The sequence below is a fragment of the Coturnix japonica genome, chromosome Z (assembly GCF_001577835.2).
Source record: "Coturnix japonica isolate 7356 chromosome Z, Coturnix japonica 2.1, whole genome shotgun sequence".
NCBI classification, from domain to species: domain Eukaryota; kingdom Metazoa; phylum Chordata; class Aves; order Galliformes; family Phasianidae; genus Coturnix; species Coturnix japonica.
The window spans coordinates 50,209,770-50,231,744 of record NC_029547.1 but is presented as its reverse complement, the minus strand read 5'-3'; the positions used below and the strand labels follow the sequence as shown (position 1 = coordinate 50,231,744).

Here is a 21,975-nt window from a genome sequence, read left to right as displayed (position 1 = left end):
AATTGCACTTCTGTGTCTGAGAGTGTTAAGAATGACTGCAGCAGAGAAGAAATAGAAATTGATTCACTGACTTACTACCCCTCTGTTAGTAAAAATATTTTTAAGCCTTTCTCAATAGCTCATAATTAGGTAAGAAAGATAAATGAGAAACTGAGCTTCAAATTATTACAAAATTAAATATACATATTTCTGAGAAAGAAAAGGAAAATAAGAATTTCACAACATCTGATGCTTTCTGTGCTATGCTCTTATAGAAAAGCTAGAAATGAAGGAGAAGAAAACAACACTTTTGCTAGAAGCTGGAAACATGACTACCCTCAGTTTTCACAACATTGGTATCAGCAGGCTTACAATTGCTGCAAACTTAAGTGAGCATTACCTTCGTATGCAACAAAATTGGTTTTGATCAGTTTTTGTGCTGATCTTAATACTGATAAGGATATCTGTGAGGAAATGTTTTTGCCAGAACAACGGACAAAGAACTCTTTGATGGCCTTCACAAGTTGCTAGGCAATAGCTGAATGGTCATGATAAACTTCAGCTAAGCTGCTCTGAAGAAATGCTCATGCATTTTATATCCAGTGCTTTATGTCGGGGGCCCCACATTTAAATCAGCACTCCCCCAGCATTTGTAATTGCATGAATAAAGAAAACAATTATTTAAGGATAGGAATGTTTCTGCCCATGCTAGCAGTGTGTTTACATACTCTCCATACTGTACTTTTAATATTCTGAAACTCGATGATCCATCCAGATCAGTTCAACATAGAACACAGAGTTTATTTGTTTTACCACTTAAAGGGGAAAATTCCAACAATTATTTCTTATGATCTTTCAAGGTAAAGTAATTATTGGACTAAGCACTTTTTCTCAGCTTATTTTGTTTCAATTAGTCTGATAAAAGTTTTCCAAATATTAATAAGTAACTATACAGTTTATCATTACAACAAGTGGAATTTTCAAGCATAGGCTCAGAATTAAACCTTATTTGGATGGTCTTTACTTTCCATTGTTCAGAACTAAGCTTAAAGTACAGTATAAACAGGACTGAGCTTTCAAAATGTCAGGAAATCTTGGTTCTATCAAGGCTAATGATAAACTTTCATTATGGTGCAAAATATCACCTTTCATATTTAATTATTTGAGAAAACCTGTTAAATTACTGCTGTTTAAGCAATCTGAGACTTACGATGTGAGAAAACTGGGTCAGAATTGCTGCCCTGCTTCTCTGTCAAATGGATGTGCAGCCCAAACAAGGAAGCAACAACACAGGAAAATGATGGAAAATTTCAGAGACACTGCTTAGAGGTGCCCTCATTGTCCCTAATAGAAAGGAAGGCCTTGATCAATAGCCGAAGGAAGTGCCTCCTTAAGCAGCTATGGAAAGGATTACAGATTTTTCTCTAGAAGTTACTACTGCTTCTTCACAGAAGTTTGTGACTGGGAGTTCTGGTAGGAAGCCAGGTACAAAAGCTTCTGTACAGCAGTTCTGTATCAAACTGAAAGCAAATACCAGTAACTGTAATTTTTAGTGGAAGAACCGCTTCCGAGATAACCCTGGTATCTTTCTCAAACCCATATTGTTGCTGCACTATGTCACCCAACCTAGTGATGCTTCTCTTGTCTTCCACAGCATTTTTGGTAGCCACAGGAAAGTAACAGAAAACATCACTTCTCCCTTTGTGACCATCTCAGCAGGTAGTAAATGAATGTACTAAATGTACTGATCTAAAGTTCTTCTTTTAAAATAGTGATATTTATTTCATACAACAACTCACTGCAGTGCAGATGCAAAAGAGATGCAGGCACAATGACACAATTAGGGTGGGACTAATCCCTTAACTGAGGTTTGGAGAGTACAGTACACTGTTTGTCATGACATCATGCACACATACAACTTCAGTTTGTGCTGCACAGAATATTTGCAACAACAGACGCTTGCACTTCAGAATCAGAGAGAAGTTGGCCGGTATGGAGGAAAAACTGTCTTGGAAGAGGCTCCTGGCTGGGGTGCACCAGGGCGCCAGCACTACACACACTCCCAGTAGCATCTCATTTCTCAGTCTGAATGTGAGAAAGGGCTATGACAGTACTCTTTTATATCTTTTTCTTCTATGCAGTAGAAAAAATTAAACTCTGTACACACTTAAAGCTAAGGAGCACGGGAGAGGTCTAGCTGATGCTTCCCTGGGGACCTAGTTATTTGCATCAGTGAAGAGGGTGTCAGATGACAACCCTGTCTGCTCTAATCCAGGAACAAATGTGCCTCTTAATAGCAACATCGCGAGCACATGGAAAAGACACAGCACTTCCTCACAGCAACAACACATCTGGTGATGGACAATCTGACTAGCGTCAGCAGGTGTCCAGCACAGCAAAGTCACCAATATCCTATCTGACACAGCATGTGAATAAACACCAGGCATGCTGGTAGAATGTAGGCTGATATTTCTGCATCTGTCTTTTCCATAAACCCATGCTATTGTTTTGGTTCAGATAGCAGACTACTGGTATTGCACAATCCCTGGCACAACACAGTCTTCAAACTGATTTTTAAAACAACAACTGTGGTATGAGTATGACACGACATTTCTTCAAAAACAGAGAGGTCCACGAGAACTACATCCAGAGAGCACAACAGCAGTGCTTTGCGACTGACACCCACACTGTACTGCTGTAACCAGACTGTCTGGAAGAAAACCTTAGCCTCTTTTATAAACCTCTAATGAAAAAATTCAGTTTGCAAGAAAACGGATTATTTTAGGCAATTGGGAACATCTGTGTTCTTGGCAACGGCTTGTAAGACAGGTTAATTTTAAAGAATGAAATTAACAGGCACCATGGTGCTTGCTGGATTGTGCGGTTATTCAGGGAAGTGGTAGAAGTGGCTTTTTCACAGAAGTTAACTTTGGGATTTGGTATAAATTATTAGGCGGCTCAATGATCATTACCTGTTGAGGAGGTATGTTTTCTTTGTCTTTACCTTTTGGCTTTTTATTTTAACGCTTCTTACCCTTTTCCCCTGTCTAGCTATTGCACTCTCTCCAGATGAAGGAAGGTTATTTATAAGTCACAGTGAAAATGTCAAGGGATGAGAGTGTTTGGGGCAGACATCATCTTCAGTGTGGGCGGATGTTTCTCATTTGTACCATCATGTCATGTGGCTCCTGGAATGTGAGGGAATGGCAAGAGTGCCTGGAAAAAAACATCACCCTTAACTCTTGCTTCTCTCAACAGAATTAATCTGCTATAGACCAAGCACTTAAGCAGTGCAATCTCTTACAGGAGTCCTATGTAGAAAGGGACTTTTGTTTAGAACTCAAAATCTATCAGCAAAGATAAAAGAAATTAAAAACATAACGATTATTTAAACGATTTCAATTATTTCTAGAGTTTTGCCACAACTCCTGACACTGCAGTAGTCAAAAACAGAACTCACTGATTCACTCATAGCTACCATTTCCAGATTATACAACAGGCGTGTTCAAAAATAAAGCTTATTCAAGAAACTAAGCTATCTAGCATCTTACGGCTGACAGAATGCTCAGCTACAGTTCTGTCTTGGGACCAAAGCACAGGAAGCATGTGAGCAAGACTGCCCTGGCTGTCCAAGGTGCATGCATCCCACAGTGTCTCTGACTGTCTCCAGGGCAGTGCGCTTCCTCTGCCCCAGTGCTATGGCACAACTGTGTCATCCAGCAAGGGAAAAATCTTCCAGCCCTGATTTGTTTCTGCAGAGTTATATAAACTCTTTTCTCTTTCCCTGGGGAAACTGTAGAAAAATGCTCTGTTTGGAGGGATGGGAAAAAGAGTGCACTTAAAGTATCTTCTCTGAAGCTTTACATAAATTTGGAGGCATCAGAACATTCTCAGAAATTTGACTTGGATTCATTGATTTATTAAAAAAAAAGATAATTAATGAAAAAACAACTTATTTCATATTCATAAGCTTGTTTAAATGTGCTTTTTTAACACTCCCCTCAATGTTTGTTCAACAGCAATAACCATCATTTGTTTTACCATCAGACTGATCCCAATTTGGTTTCCTGTTTGAGTTTTGGGTTGCTTTTGTTGGTGGTGGTGGTTTTGTTTTTCTGTTTTTCTTTTTTTTTTTACAAATTCTCCACCTGTTTCTTCACCTATTACGCACATATGTATACAACAACCCTTCTTAATCCTGAGGTCTAATGCTACTCCCTGCAATGTAACACGACATTACAGCTGAGAACCTTTTTCTAAAACATTCTCTCCTTTTTTTAATTATGCTAAATATAAATGTCTACACAAAGAACAGATTCCTTCTGGGTACAGCTCTAACATGTGAAGTGTGGGAGGAGGATTTTTCCAGACACTGAGTATGAAGCAAGCTATCCCATTTATGTCATGTTGTATGTCTAGACATCACCAACTTGTTGAAACTAGTCTTACACACACTACTGAGATGACATCATCCAGGGATGGATACCCAGTTATATCTACAATCACGCATGAAATCTAACTGTGCAGAAGCAGCAAGTTTTTTCTGAAGGCAAAAACATTTTGTCCTTTTCAGTACTTGAATTCCAGCACTGTTAAGATTTGTATTGTGCTTGAAGTTCTTGCCACTTCCTAGGTTGGTTATATCCCACTGATTGTTATTTATTATTTTTTAAAATTTGTTAAAGAAAGTTATGATTTTTGCTACAGCCTTTCAGGACTACTAGTTCTAACTTGGCTTTATTCATTTACATACTTTTGGTCTCTGATGATTTAAAAACCTCCTAACACTTAATTTGGATGGTACGCCCAGAGATTGTGAATATTTCTACCTGTCCGCTCTGAAGTCATTCAAGATCTGCAACTGTTCGTATATCTTTCAGTGTCTGTATGCTTTTGTAGATTTATTAACATACCATATTTTGAACAGTTCAAATAAGTTTTGAGAAAGAATATTCAAAGACATAAATGCAATTCTGAGGCTAATCTGCAAATAAGAACATCAGAGGCTATTAATATAACCCATAACACAAAGCAGCATCTCTAGAAATAAACGGAGTGATATTTGTTTGTTCGTATTGGGTTGGGTTGTCTTTTTTGTTTTGTTTTTTTGTTTGTATCCTTCCTTGCTTGTTTTGTTTGTTTAATTTGTGGTTTTTGTTTTAACAGCCCCCTCAAATCACTTCTGTTGTTTTTGCATTCTTGTGGTAGTCATTTCCCAGGGGTATCTGAGTGGCTGACAGCAAGTTACACTGCAGCTTGTGGGAGAATAAATTCAGTGAAAGCCGAGCACAAAGGTAAGGGCTGGCTCTGGAAACCTGTGTCTTTCACACTGAAACCAGTTGCAGGACAGTACAATAAGGAAAAAGCCTCTCCAAAGAACTTGGCAGAAGCCTTCAGACAAATTGCACAAATAAGTGGGTAAGCTGTACTCAACTGCAACTAATCAACCTGAACCACAGACAGAGACTTTTGCATAAAATGGCTGTGATCCACCTACAGAGCTGAAAGAAATAAACAAGCATAAAATTTGGGAGAAAAATGAACAGAGATTGTATCTGAGAGGTCATACACTCTACACAAACTTTTATGAGCAGAATTATTTGCTAACCATTTCAAATCTCTTACTTGTTGCAGATTACCCAGTCACCTCCATCTAGTATGCCTAGAAGCACCAGAGAAAAAGACAACTGTATAATGGTCAAGTAGGAAAAATATTAACTTATGAATGGGTGAGGTGATATTAAACAATACTATACTACATCTGAAATCACAACAGCAGAAGTTAAAAGGTATGTTTTTCTTGATAGCTTTTCATTATAAAGTGGATTGAGTCCATACTTGAAATCAGATCCTTGCAATGCAGCAGCAGTGAGTATCTCACAGTGAGACACAAAATGCAAGACATTCTGCAAGACAAACTCATGCCAACTAATCATAATTGAAGATGAATGAGCTTTTCCAACATTTACAGCATAAAGATCTGTGTGAGAAATAAATCTCATAAAGGAAACATTAATTTCATGATGGTTTAACTTTCTCCATAGTTTCATCCTGTTTTCAAATACCCTGCTTTCCATAAACAACAGAAACAACAGTTGACAATACATGAAACACAGTTCTGATGAATAATTATATATTTTCCCTAACGCCACAACAACAAAGATAAAGGAAAAAAAAACACAAAAACAAACAATAAAAAAGTGCTACTCTTTTAACTCAGGACAAAACATATACAGAGAACCTGTTTTGTTTTGTTTTTTCCCCCAAAGTATGAGAAACTCCACTGGCAATACAGCTTCTGCACAACTTATATCAAAACTGCTAGCACAAGGTCAACAGCTGTTAACCAGTTTTATGAGGAGTCATAGTGTGGAGCTACACATGTTCTAAGATTCAATCTTCTATTCCCAGTTTTCTTAAAAACCACAGCCAACCAAGTTTCCATGCCTGTGAATCACAGGAAGGGACACAGCAGCCACAGAACTAGCCCCTGATCCTTCCAAGCCCACATACATTAAAAAAAGACCAACTCTCTTCATACAGGAAACACTCAGTGTATTTTGTAATGGTCTCTTTTGTACCTGACCATCCTGGTAGACAGCGGCAGTAACCCGTGGTAGGATGACAACCATCTGCATGGCTGCAGTCACAGCGTTCAGCACAATCCATGCCATATGTGCCATCCTGTGGCCAGGAAAACAAAACAAAACAGAGATGATGAGAACTGAGAGTTAGACAAGAACAAGTTCTGGTCAGTCCTGCCTCAGAAAAAAAAGGAAACCTCAGATCTCTTCTAAGCCTGTAATCAGCTTGCTTAGTATAAAATGCTTTTGGCTTTTGGAAAATGTTGATGTTCTACATTTCCATTCTTTTATTTGAGTGGGGAAGAGAAAGCATTAAACAGTCTGGATAAATACTCAGAAGCATACCCTATGAGTGGTAGCAATGGAAGTTTCTTGTACTGTCCCTTTAATTTCTCTTATAGCTGAGTCCCTTGTCTAGGACCCAGGAATCCTGGAGATGGGGAATTAATTCAGTTTCCTTCATGTCTCAGACCTTATTTTCATGTATTTGTCCAAATAAATAAATAAATAAATAAAAATTAAAAAAAAAAGATGCCATTTACACAATTTCTAAAGAAAAGAATCAAATAGGAGTGAAACACTGTATTAATATACGTTTGTTGTAAAGTTTATTTCATAAACAGTGCATGCTGTATCACTTTGTTTCAACTGATAATGTTTTCCTCTGCATAACAGCACAGAATATATTAGAAAGGAAGCCTTCTGGCTATTACACATTACACAAAGTTCTGCATTGGCTGTTGAACATTTTTGAACCAACAAATAAGGTTATCAAAAGGTTAACATTACAAGTTGAATAACCTTCTCAGTGTGTTCAACTGTGCCAAAAAGACACAGCTGATTTTCATGGAACCATGTCAGAATATGTGAATTTTGACTTCCTGTTTCTTTGGTAGAAGGTGGCACGTACTTTTAGACAGTAATTTCATATAAGGCCAAATAATATTTTTACAATGGCTTCCTCAAAAGAAGGTTAAAATACATCAGCAAATAGGAAATGTGGATACAGCATCAAAAACAAGGAAAAAGAAATGATAATTTTAAGTAATACTTCTACCTTCACACCAAAGGAAATTAAATAAACATATGTCAGGTTTAAAAGACAGTCATTTACACTCAAGCTTAAAAATTAGTCAAAGTTACGTTAAAAACTGGAATAAAACATATATCAGAATTCATCTGGTTGTTTTTTGTTTGTTTGTTTTTCTGTAGTTTCACAGGAAATGGATATTTAATTCCCAGTCTTTCAAGTCTGAAGTAGAAAAAATGACGCATTACTTGAGAATAAGGAGTGTTTTGCTTATCTTAAGAATCCATTTTTATTGAGAGAAAAGGAAAAAAATAAGGCACTTCCTTTGCATGTAATCAGATTTGGATATAAAGGAAATTCTAAAATATATTGCTGAAAAAAGGATAATTTTAGTCTGCTCTGTGTTTTGTCCAGACTTCATTCAATTCTGATTAACATTCTGAACAGTGGCATTGATTTTCTCAATCTAATGAAGAAAAAGAAAAAAAAAAAAAGAAAAGAAATTCACTGATAAGTATTTGCATATGGAAATGATTCTGGACAGTATTTGACACAGAAGTAAAAGGAGGTGTGTGGAGAGTGACACAGTACATGGCTGTAAGTTGGTTGGGAACTGTAAATTTGAGAATTGCTCTTGAGCACTTTACTTGCTATATTTGAAACAATGGAGCAAATGGCATGGAACAGTACTGGTCTTTTTTAATTAGTCACTTTTAGAAGTGCTGATGGAACTTAGGAGATACTTAGCAACATCTTTCAGAATTAGACAGTAAGTGATAAGCAAAGCTTCTTCAGAAAAGCAAAAATGAGTCTTCTTATTGAGATGCATTTGTTGGAAATGTTGCATAAACACACAAAGGAAGCACTCTAATCAGCTTTCCAGGATATTTTAGAATTCATGTGTCACTTTATTTACTATCTTGAATCCGGGTAAATATGGGATGACTGTTAGATGCAGTGCTTCTTAAGGATTTATTTCCATGAAGTGAGAAGAATTATAGCAGTGTGCCCCTGCCTGACATTAACACAATGCCATATTAAGCAAAATGATTGAACTACCTGGCAAGGGAGTTCACACTTTTCTCCTCTCCAGCCCGGGGCGCAGGTACAGGTTCCATCCAGAGCATTGCAAGCCCCTCCATTAAGACACTGGCAAGTTAAGTTACAGCCAAGTCCCCAGGTACCGCTGGGACAATTGATTGAACAGTCTACACCATGCCAACCTACCATAAACAAGAATTAAAAGGAGAAATTAGTCAGGTTTTCCTCCAACTCATCACAGAGCATGCATTTCCCTCCACCTCCCATCTGCAATCTCTGAGATGCAAAAAATTGCTATAGGATGGTATTACTACTTTAGCTGAGAATTTGTCTGGATTTGAACAAAGACGAAGAAGGGCACCTTGTAACATCTGTGCTCAACATACACTTTGCAGGCAGTGCCAACATACAGGAGCTATTGATGAGAGATTTGAAAGGAAAATACAGACACCTTGAAATTTTGCTGAGAAGCACCAACTATATTGAACGTTCTAAGGGATACCCTGTAAAAAAAAAATCATAATCTTTTCTCTTAAGCTGCTGCTTTCACAGTTCTTACACCAAAACTAAATACAGATAGTTCTGCAATGCGGTTTTAACAGAAATCTTGGATTCTCCTCCTGAATGCACCTCCTCTTTCACCGCCTCCCCCAAGAAAAAGAAAAAGTAGAGAAAGCACAGCAGTAAAGTAGTGCAAAAGTTGGATTTCTCCACAGATACACAGAAGACCTTGTAGATGATTTCTGCACTTCAAACACAAAACAGAGTGTAATGGAAAGTGCCTCTGAAATGCAGCATTCACCACTGATTATGTCTGATAGCAATGATTCAGATTGTGCACTGGGTAAACAGAAATGTACATAGGTTTTCAAAAATGTGATCAACTATTGGGTATGACAGAAACCGAGTGAGCCAGTCATATGTTATCATCAGCAATGACACAAGCCAAGTTTCTAATTTTGTACCTTGTTTACAGTAAGTGAAGGGAAAAATAATTCAGCAGAGAGTACAATCAATAGACTATGCAAAACAAATGTATTGAAATAGAGCTGCCTCGTGCCCTTGATTGTTAACTTCAGAGTTTAGGGGTCATTTCAGGAAAAAAATGTTACACTGTAATAGCCAGAAAATTGAGACCCTTTCTCTCTAGTGATTTTCAAGGCTTTTTATAGTTTCCTTCTCTGTCTCCTTAAAGAGCTTCCCATAGCACAAGCACAGTTAAAAGTGGCAAATAATGTCAGATTTGGAATCTTTCAATGGCAGACAGGTTACATTTTCCAAATGCATGCTGATCCACCCACACGAACCTTCTTTCCTCAGAGCTACAGAGCTGCCTCGTTTCTAAACATCATGACTGGAAAGAAACATGACTACTAATTCAAAAAGTAGAAGAATTCTCATAGAATGAGCAAAGCAGGGAAGTTGTATGTGAAAACTGGAAGGTATTCTCATTTCATTGAAATCTATGGGATTTTCATCATTTTCTTGTCTCAAACCAGACTCCAAAGCAATGGGCACTTGAGTTATGAAACTTGTAAAAAATGTCTTCAGTTAAAAGGGAAAGGATGTTAAGAGACTTGATCAGAAATCTGGAGCACCTCTCCAGAAAAGAGGTGGAGGGAGCTGGCCTTGTTCAGCCTGGGGAACGCCCTGGGGAGACCTCATAATGTCCTTCCAGCACTTAAAGGAGGCTTAAAAATAGAGACGAGAGTGACTTTTAAGACAGTATGATAGCAATGGGAAAGGAGTTAGGCAAAGTTTTCTAAGGGAGATGCTGAGAAAAATAACATTCCAATGAAAAACTTACTGGGAAATACCAAGATCCGTGTTAAAAAGGCAGAAAAATAATTGTGTCTCTGTGGTGCAAAGAGTTTGGTGCTCATCCAGATGGAGCAAAAATAGGGCTGCACATAAACTGCATACCAGGAGTCATTCTAGCAAATCTTAGCCCTGCTATAAAGTGACAAGTGGCAACTCATCATAAATATCAGTATCACAATATCCGGATCTTTCAGATGAATACAAAGTATGTGTCCTCTTCTCTGAGAAGATGCTCTCCCATTTTTCACCTTCTACTGCAGCAGAAGCACAGAGAATAAAATATATGCCCTTACAGTTGTTCTACAGTTTATTAAATACATCGCTTCGTCTCAGCTTCAAAAACTCAACTTGATTTTATCGACTATAGAATATTAATCTGAAGACACACTTACCTGCTTTGCAGGTACAAGAACCATCTACTGGTGAACAGATGGCTTCATTTTTACAGTTGCAGACAGAAGAACAATTTACTCCGTATGTACCCGGAAGACAAGGAGTTCCACAATCAGCACCCTGAAAAATCAGAAACAGAGTCTAAAATCTCTTACAGAAAGTTCAGACAATACAACTGTACCTGAAACAAACTACCTGGACATGGAATTGCCTGATTCTGATGACTGAATCAGGTGCCACACAAGTCAGAGAACACACAAGCCATGACTTCTTGTCACTAATTTATTCTGAGTGTAAGAGGAAAGGAATCTTTTGCACTGAGTTTTTTATGAGTTTTAGGTCTACAATAAGCATTAGTTTTCTATTAGTTGCAATGAGGGCTCATGTCACATAGCTAATGAACAAGCACATGGTGAGATCAATAGATGGTGTTTTTAGTAACAAAGAAGTCCTTTGCAAAACCAAAACACAGTCAGATAGTAGTTTAATGGAAAATACTGTGGATATGTAAAATATTCTTTTAAGAATTAATTTAGTTGAAACGTTACTCCTAGAACAGTCATACTGTAAAAAGTTTTCTATGTTAGATTATTAACATCCAGTGCACAAAGAACAGCAAATGTGTAAAAGCTACTGAATAATGTACCTTAAACTGTAAAAACAAATGTCTTTGTCTAGAGTTTATCTGAATGGAGCACAAGGAATCAATACAGTAAGATAACAACTGAAGCCCATAGTTAATTCCTTCATTTACATCTCAGGAGTACTTCCTCATTTGTATATCAATGTCTTATGAAGAAGTGAACTTTTCTTTCTTAAAATGGTTACAATCCAGTACTTAGAGCTAATCACAAGTTCTGTCTTTCCAGGGTCTTATTCTGAAACGCACCCTGTGATAGCCGAATATTCTTACCTCTCATTTATATGGTAGAGATAGGGCACTCTGGCATCTTTAACCTTTGTGTACTTCAATAAGAAAGTGAAACTTACTTACCTTAAATCCAGAGGCACAGCTGCATTTTCCAGTCACGCTGTCGCAGTCAGCACCATTTTGGCAGCTGCAAATCTGCTGACAAGACTTGCCATAGAACCCCGGAGAACATGTCTCGTTGCAGTAGAGCCCAGACCAGCCAGGCTTGCAGGAGCATTCTCCAGACATAGGGTGACAGCTGCCAAGAGGGGATGAAAGGATAAATAATTCAGGGCTAAATGTGACACCAGTTTGTTTTTTTTTTTCAGAGAACAAAATGCTGTTATAGATAGGTTGTTTAAAACATCTTGCATTCTACACATAGAGATGGGTTTCCTAACCAAACCACAGAGCAAAGGGCTCTGTCTCTACTTGTATAAATGCATGCCAATTAAGATAAGAAAAATTATATATCACATATATCACATATATATCACATTGATATTTTCAGAGGACATGAAGAGAAAAGAAGATGCATCATTTTTCTGCGTCTTGCTGAAGACAAACTTCTCTCCTAAAACATAGTTTTTACTATTAAATAAATATCAATGGTTACAGATATTAAAGTAATGAAAGCATTAAAATCACCAAAATTTATCAGTCGATGTTTGTTTTAACTAGAATAGGATCCTTTTCATAAGGCTGACCAAATTCAGCAGCAATTTGTCTGAGAAATGATGCTACACTAAAATACAACAACTAAACCTAAACAGTAACAAAACACTGAATGAGTCACAGCCATGCTCTTTTCAAACCTCTGGTTTAAAAGAGAACAACAGGCATCTTTCCAGGAATGCTACAAAATCATTTGCATTGAGCAGAAGTCAGATATACCACCAGATCAGGAATCTTTTGGAGAATATCTCCCCTGTGTTGGCCATACCTGGTGGCAGACCATCTGTCCCTACCTGGAACAGCAGTTCCATTGAAGAGCCAGTCAGACAGCTGTTGCCTCATAACAAATGGACATCATCAGCTGTGCTAAGATGTATGTGCTGGAAAAGTGGACACAATGGGGTACTCTGTAGGACTCTGGCAGACAAAGCACTTGCTTAATTCTCACCAAAAAGAAAGCCTTAAAGTCCAAATCCAATATATTTACAATGGGAAGACTGTTTAAAGATATTTGTTTGCCTCTGATTGAACTTATTTTAAGTGTGCTGGAAAAATGTGCCTTTGTCCAGGCACATTAAATTACCCATGACAAGAGACTGATTCTGCGAGATTTGCTGACAATTTGTGTGGGGGTGTATGAAATAAAGTATTTTCCTAACCACCGGAAAGTTTAAAAAAACACCTACTACACTTTTAAGTACTATAACATAGGTAATAATCGTGTTCTTTGAAAAAGTTGCGTAACAAGGAAAAGGGGTATTAATTGTTCTTAGTCTCAAGATACATTCTTTCAAAACATAAGTTTCCTAATGCAAAACAGAATGTCGTGCCATTCAAGGAAAGAATGAATTGTAAAGGCAGTCAGTTCTGTATATACAGTTGTATTCACTGTAACACTGCAAGAATTTGAGGGTCATAAAGAATTAAAATCTCTTTTTAAAAGTATTAAGCTGGCTTACATACAGCCAAGAGGAAAAGTTGTTTTAGTTAAATGATGCATGCAAAATTGATTCAAATTCATGTTATTCATAGTTAACACTTCCGGTTATTTATTCAGTTATAAGTATACTTACCAATGAAATTATTTGGAACAGAACTATTCTCATGGAAAACAAAATGCTAGACTAAGAAAACACATGATGGGAGAACCAGATTTGCACCCTATTCTTAACTCTTTCCTGTAGGCTCCCAGTGGCATTTTGGATCCAGTTCCCAGGTTTATTACCCAGGACAGGGAATATGGAAGGGTTGTTTTGTCCATAACTGAATAGCCATTAAAATATGAATTAGAATATTTTAAATGTAAAATTAATAATACTGTCATTTTAAGACATATGAGTAAATTTTAGCTTTATTTGTTGTTGGTTCTTTTCCTTTCAGAAGAGAGGGAGACTACATGCATGAGCAAGCATTAGGTATGAAGCAGAGGCATCGATATTCTGTGCCCCCTAGTGAGTGTTACAAGGCACACTTGCACATATATTGATTGACACCAAAATTAGTATTCCATAATTTGTAATTAGATGTAGGAAGCTAGATCTGTTCTAAAGCTTTTTGATGGGTCCTCATGCAGTTAGCTTAATTGCCAGTAAGATTTATGTTAAGATTGGGAAATAAAGAGATGTTGAGAAATGCTGCAAGTACAGTCACTCTTATTTGCAGTCTTTTGTTCACACTTTCAAGAACTACAACCTTACACTGACATAAAATATATCTGTGATAATATATATTATAGCAATTTAGATGAATGTCTTGATTTTCAGCCAGCTGACTCACTCTGGATTTATCCTTGGCGATCTACTAAAAAGGGGTATATTGATAGTGTCACTTAATCAGGGAACGGAAATCTGTGTCTGATTTTCACTCTCATACCTATGAAAACATGTAACAGGGAAGAACCATCACTTGACTGAAGAACGTTGTTATCTGCTGCCGTCCAAATAGAACAAAACGTCTGCAATACATCCATATCTAACCCTGTATAGAGTGTATGGCTATTTTGGCTGCTACTGTTCATAGCTACAACAATGTGCGTGCCTTTCACACTCAGAAGCTCCATTAACCAACAGCAGCAGTGAAATACCTTTAGCTAAGCCTACCCCACATGTACATTTATTTCATCAAATAAATAAATAAATAAAAGGAGTTATTGGAAAAGTTGTTTTGATGCAATTTCCTCATTCATAATATAGCAATAGAAATGAGTAAACGAAATTTTTAAACTATAACACATCACAGTGTTGTTTTTTTTTTTATCTTTAAGCATTTGAAGGAGGCTAGATACCTTCTTATATATTGCAACTTACCTACAAATCACAAATACTCATATGTAAAAAGAAGCATTCAATTGGCTGATTTTCTGTTTTTTCATGGTTATTTTTAACCTTTTTAACCTCCACATGACAAATTGATAGGGACTCTACAGCACTGTAGGGTTGGGAGCATGTTTGCAAGAGCATAACAACCAATGAGGAAAACATAAATATTCAAGACTTCACAATTTTTCACACTTAGGTGAAAACTTAAGTTTCATCTGAGATCAGGAATATTATTTTTTTTTCTGCTGAATACTTATTTTAATTAACCTTTAGTTCATTTTCTTATCTGTGAATGCGAGAATGTAAATAATTACATGGAGCTCAGGGCCTACCGCCAACTACTCTTTGACAAATCTGTATCAGTGGCCACACATAAATGAAAGATCCCTGGAAGTCCCCTCAAAATCCTAGATACAGAGACACACAGAGTTTATTCAAATAGGAGATACATCATTTTTTTAGTGCCCTGGGATTGCTGGCTGATTTGCTGCTGTTAAATGGGTTAACGCTATTAAGATCCATTGGCAACAAGACCAAATATTACTTGTGGTAACAAAGTATGAAATGAGGATATTCCCTAATATGTTAAGAAAGTCGTATTCCGGATAGCTGATATTTATTTGTCTCCTGGATGACTGGCTTCTCAAAAAATTGCCAAAAGTGTAAGGAAACATGTCAGCAGGGGAGTTCTCACTTCTGAACTATTTGTTTCAGTATTTATTTGGAGCTTAGTCTGGAGGAAGACCAATGCAGGCAGACAGTCACAAGAAAAAGGGAAAGACTTTAAAGTAAAAGAGGGGAAATAAGGTTTGATATTAGGAATAAAATCTTTACTCAGAGGGCAATGAGGCCCTGACACGGCTGCCCAGAGAAGCTGTGGTGCCCCATTCCTGGAGGTACTAAAGGTCAGGCTGGATGGGGCCCTGGGCAGCCTGAGCTGGTGGGGGCAGCCCTGCCATGGCATGGGGTTGGGGCTGGGTGGGCTTTGATTTGTCTTTCAACCCAATCCCTTCCAATGATTACTCAAATAGCCTTTTAGCCTTTGATTTCTGTTATTTGGTGGTATTATACACCTCCTGATCTCAAGGGATGAAACCTAAGAATGACTAATACACATTGAAAGTCATGAAAATTTTTATTTTCCTCACTGGTTACTATGCCCTTGCAAATATGCTCCCACACCTACAATGCTATAGTCTTCTTATTTGTCATGTGGAGGTGAAAATGTTCAAAAGACCAGTCAACCATATGTTACTGTTTACATGTGAACATTTGTGATCTGAATTGACGACAAGCTGTCCTGTACAGTATAAATGAAGAAGCAGCTGTTGTTGAACATGAACCAGAAATAATCCCTGTAATATCAGAAACACTACACACTGTAATACATTCCTGTCAAACAAAGCTCCTGCAACAGTCTACAGACAAATCTGCAGGAAAGTAGCTAGCATAATTCATAATGCAATAGTATGGGGTCTCCTAACATAATCTTGAGAGCTAAACAGGTCAGCATTATGATTTCACTTACTTTTGAATGCATTGCCCAAAGTGGCTTGATTTTATGTCAAAAACACAGTAGTTTTTTTCAAAAGACATCTCAAGTAAATGGGATAAACAGAAGTGCAAGTACATGACTGTGCAAGCACATGAATGGAAGGTAAATTCAGCTTGCTGTCACACTGCTTGCCAATGAATGGTATGTTCCACAACTCAGGCAATCCGCAAAACTATTTTTCACAGAGCTCTAACAGGTCATTTCCACGTAAGTGCTTGAGTGCTTTAACATCTCTTCTAAATTCTGACTAAAGGCCTTTTTTTTCTTTTTCTTTTTAAAATCTGTATACAAAATACAACAGCATAATAATTTATCCATATTTCTCTGACTACAGTTTTCAACAGCTAAATTCATCATATACTCACAAAAGTTATATAAGATACCGTAACTACTAACAAAGGTACATGTAAGTAAATGCACACCAACCAAAGTATTTCATCAAAATAACAGTTTTGTAATATGAACTATTGTCTAAATACACTGACTTGCTCCAGCTGACATTCCTCCTTCACAGCTGATAGACTGTCTCCAAATAGTTAAGCCTACAGATTTTCATAACAATTATGTTCGGAGAGGAGCCCACAAAGACAAACAAAACTCAAAGAATAAGACTATGTCTGAAAAAGGAGAGATGGGAAAAGGTAAGACAAGTGAAAATCTGCTTTTAGTTGATTTATAGGGATAAGATTTTAAGAGCTCTCTGGTGTTTAAGTGACAATTAAAAGAAAAAAGAAATCTAGATTTACGATTGGTAGGGCTTCAGAAATTTTGGATTAGAATACTCACCTGCTCTAATTCTTATATAAATACAGAGGGGAGGGTGAGGAGAGAGAAGAGAGAAAAATGGATTTGCCTCTCTTTCCAGACTCAAGACTATATATCCATTGATTTCAATTGGGTTCACATTTAAGTATCCCATAGAATGGCCTTCATGCAGAGGGGAATATAAAGATTTACTCATGTGGTAAATATAGTAATAGTTCACACTTTGTCATAACATTTATATCATGTATCAGTGACTGAATGTAGAGGTTAATATTAAGAATAAATACATATACAAGTACTAACAATAAGAAGCTCTCTAGAGTTAGCACTTTCTTTCTTCTTATGGCTAGAAAGTGTTAAATACTCCCAGAAATCTTTAGTTGCTTCCATCTGCATGAAAGTATATCAGAAAGTCCTTCTGTATCAGTAATTATTTCTTTTCTGATTATATTCTGATTTCTATGCCCTACACAGAAAAAGAGAACAGGCTATAGGGTGTAAAGCCTACCTCCAGGTATTATGCACATGGCAGGGACACTTTCTGTCACATTTGAGACCATAAACTCCCTCAGGGCAAAGCCTTGTTTCACAGTGCTCTCCAGTATATCCTGGTTCACAGAGGCAAGCACCACTGATATGGTAGCATTTCCCACCATTCATACACTGGCAGGTCTCAGCACACCGTACTCCGTAAGTGCCCACTGGACACTCGTCTTGACATCTGTGAGAAAAACAAAGGAGAAAGCCATTAGTTTTACTTTACGTAAAATACAGCTATTGGGGGCTTTGATGAAAGTACTATTTATGAGGAATCTCTGCCTCAGGTCTTAAATTTGCCATAAGGAGACCAAGAATTTATGTACCCATATATTTAAAAATGCCTCTCTCTCTCTGGATTCTTTTGCTAACAAGGCAGGCTTAAAAACACTGCAGATTCCTCTGGAAAAGGTCTCTCCACTCCAACAGAGAAGACAACATGCATACACTGATCACTGCATTTCACATTCAACAACCAGAACAGAAATGAATCCTCTTAAATCAGAAGTTAGGGATGAAAAGCAATAAATTTGCAAGAATTTTGTTTCAAAAGATGTTCATCCATAATTTTCATCAGTTAGTTTTGGTTTGCGATCTGGATACTTCACTTAGCAATACTGTGAACTGCCAGCAGACATCTGTGCCACTGCAGACACTGAGGCAGAAGATGCTTTGCAATTGCTCTCAGCTCACTCCAGAGAGAGAATGTTCTAATTATGTTTCCAAACATATGTTGTTTTTACAATGACTTTATTAACTGAATTTCATTCTGAACTTTCTATTGATTTCTTTACCCTTAGTAGATTCATAATAATGACCTAGGAAAATCATCAAGAATCCCAGACTCTTTATTTAATCTGACTTTGTCATCTTGTTTTGTATTCATGTGTTAGAGAAGACTAGAGTTGAACCCATATGGGGATATATAGCAATAACTATATATTGTTTGTTGCTCCATAAGGAGAATGTCTCCTAAAATTATAGCTTATCATCGAAGTCTTCCCTTTCATTTGCAGAGTGTTTAGAAGATAACTGATGCAAATTTGCATAGATCATTCCAAAAGTAACGCCTCCTATTTATTCCAATGGAATCTACAGCAGATACAAGTAGTAAAATAACGTTATTTGATGGAGCAAATTCTCAGTTAGAAAACACTCTTTTTCAACGAAGTCAACACTATTAGCTATGCATTTTTGCCAGTGATTAACTAAGAGCATGCAAAAAGTTGCACCAGCAGAGGTGACCCACTCTTTCGCAGCTCCATGGCACAAGCTTTCATAGAATCACAGAATAGCTTGAGTTGGAAGCAACCTCAAGAATCATCGTGCTCCAACTCCCATGCCACAGGTAGGGTTGCCAGCCACTAGATTAAGTATTAGATCTGGCTGCCCAGGCCCCCATCCAACCTGGCCTTGAACGCCTCCAGGGACAGGGCATCCACAACCTCTCTGGACAATCTGTTTCTGCACCTTACCACCTTCTCAGAGGAAATTTCCCCCCTGACATCTAAATCTTCCATCCTTTAGTTTAAAACCACACTCCCTTGTCCTATCACTATCTACCCATGTGAAAAGTTAATTTCCCTCATGTCTTTAATCTCCCTTTCAATACTGGAAGGCCACAGTGATGTTTGCTCATAGCCTTCTCTTCTCCAAACTGAACCATCCCAGTACATCTGTATAGTAGAGGTGCTCCTACCCTTGGATCACCTTCATGGCTCTCCTCCAGACCCTCTCCAAAAGCTTGACATCCTTCCTGTATTTGTCCCAGACACAGACACAGCACTTCAGCTGGGGCCTCACCAGGGCAGAATAGAGAAGGGACAATCACCCCCTTTGCCCTATCAGCCACACCTCTATTGTGCAGCCCAGGATACTTCTGGCCTTCTAGGCTGCAAGCACACATTGCTGGCTCATGTTAAGTTTTCATCAACCAGGGCCACTAAGTCTTCTCAACAGGGCTACTCTAAAGAAATTCTGTGCCAAAATAATAAAATAGGAGGTATTTCTTTCAGAGCAGCCCTCATAATATTTGCAGGCAAATGGCTCTGAACTAACTGTGCCCATTCTTCATATCTTTTTTTTCCCCCTAATGCCTGACACAGCTTTCTCTATGTCCTGTGAAGCTTGTGTGGGAAGAGCATATGGTTATAATACTTACTATTGTTGGCAGAGATCCCCTGTACTGACCACAGTGATTAAGACACTGCTGACTTCAGCAATTGAGTTGTGTGCTGTTTAGAATGTATGCAGGAAAGCATTTCTTTCACCACTTTACCCTGCCTCAAAATTTGACATTTTCTTTCCTCTGAAATCTACCAAGGAAAAATTTTTTTACAACAAATTAAAAAATGCCAAATTTTCACTTCTTTGTTTGAATGGAATACTTTAGGAGACAACTCCCCGACCCCCACACTTTGAAGAGGAGCTGGTGGAGCCTTCTTTGCTACAGCCACTGCCAAACATCTGGAGAAAACCAAGTACTTCTCTCCTTACCCCACAGCTCTATCTACATCATTCTGTGCAGCACACAAATGAAGACCAACACAACACTGGCAGTGTGTGGGCCACAGCATAAAAATCCTGAAACCAAGCAACTCTTCAGAGAATAGTGATCACTTTTAACTTGAGATTCAATATCAGATAAGTGACATGGAAAACACAGAATTTTTATTGATATCATGGGCATTCTCTTTTCATTATGGTTTTTCTATCACTTCTCTACTTTCTCTGTTGTAGTAGATCTCTCACAGGTTCAGCAGTCTGGCAAAAATATTTTTTTTCTTACCTTTCCCCTGTGTATCCTGGGCTGCAATTGCATTGACCAGTGGCTGCGTCGCAGATCCCTCCATTGTGGCACTGACACTCCTGGGAACAGTTTTTCCCATAACGACCCTCAGGACAAGGCTGACCACAGACCATGCCCTGTGTATGCAGGAAAAAAAAGTGATCTTACATTTTGATTTCAGATTGAATGGATAAGGAAGAAATGTTTGTAATGAAGATCAAGATCATGTCACTCATCTAGTGCAGATCCTGGAAATGAAAGGCTCATCTCCATCTCACACTCTATGCTTCAGCGGTAAATGGCAAACAGCCCTCCGGGAAAATACTACTTCTAAGCAACACTGAAAATTAAAAAACATTTAAGACTAATTGATGCCAAACTCTTCCCAATTTCTTTATCAGCAGTCATATATTTCAAGATGTCTAGAAAAGCCCTCTAGCGAGTCAGAGCACAGAAATACACAATTGCTGTAATGTCCCAATTATATAACAACTTCATGATCTCTTGCTGATATTTCTGATGAAAGGAAAAGTTCCTTAATTTCACTGAAAGCAGTGAAATACCTTAAAAAGCTTCTTTTCTACAGTATTTCAATATCTGCATTGCTAATTACATATTTGGAATTTACTGCAGTTATGCACTGACAGAAGTATCAGACCTTAAGACCTTCAAGAAGCCAATTCAAGAGGAGCAGATTTACAAGTATCTCACCAGGCAAAAGATACACAGGAATCTTAGCTAACCTGAGACACTTTAGTGGTTGTATTTGACAACTTTATGCCAACTTTACACAGAAAGAAAAAAAGGTTAACAAAACTGTGACACACAAAATTGAAAAATCTAAAACTAATATCAAATTATGCTTAAATAACTATTTGGAATGGATAATTAATCTAAAAGCTAAATAGTAAGTTATTAGTTAAGATACACACTAGCACAAACTTTTCACTACTTCATCATATATGTCTTTAGATTAGTGGCATTGAGGCCAATAGAGGATGTAAAGATGAAATGCAAACAATTGTATCCTGTGATCAATAATTTAAGCTCTTCCATCATAAAACAGAATAAATGTTAAAATTACCATAATCTAAGTTAGGTTGACAGGTGAGCAATGCTCACACAGTGAGACACCATTTCCTCACAGTGATGTACTCTACCTGGTGAAGAGCTCATGTGACCACTGAACTCCTCATGTATCATGAGATAATTAGAAGTTCAATTAATGTGGATTTTCACCCATCATGGGCATCGAAAAAAAACTGAATAAATATGATTGTAAATATTATCTACAGATGTTTTCTAAGGAAACTTTTGGGCTTTGATCACTTTCAATCCTTTTGATCACTTTCCCACTTCCTAACTCCACCATCCCTGGATGTGTTTAAAAACTGCTTGGATGTGGTGCTCAGGGACATGATTTAGCGGAAGGTTGTTAGAGTTAGGGTAGTATGGTTAGGACGTGGTTGGACTTGATGATCTTCAAAGTCTTTTCCAACCTGGGTAATTCTATGATTCTAACTCAGAACTGGCAGTCTGGTAAGGGAGCCTACAAGTAAATGACGAATTTCATTTGTAG

At 37.6% G+C, this 21,975-nt stretch overlaps 1 protein-coding gene across 2 annotated transcripts in view; it reads right to left on the bottom strand.

The window, feature by feature from the left end:
* Positions 1-21,975, bottom strand: part of MEGF10 (multiple EGF like domains 10) — a 90,365-nt gene that overhangs the window by 19,811 nt on the left and 48,579 nt on the right. For both annotated transcript variants that reach the window (XM_015849712.2, XM_015849711.2), the window contains exons 8-13: positions 20,397-20,533; positions 17,580-17,792; positions 11,843-12,017; positions 10,848-10,968; positions 8,653-8,816; positions 6,561-6,663 (exon numbers count right to left, since the gene is read on the bottom strand). In XM_015849712.2, coding sequence (XP_015705198.1) covers positions 6,561-6,663; positions 8,653-8,816; positions 10,848-10,968; positions 11,843-12,017; positions 17,580-17,792; positions 20,397-20,533 — 913 coding nt within the window. The remainder of the gene's footprint in view (positions 1-6,560; positions 6,664-8,652; positions 8,817-10,847; positions 10,969-11,842; positions 12,018-17,579; positions 17,793-20,396; positions 20,534-21,975) is intronic.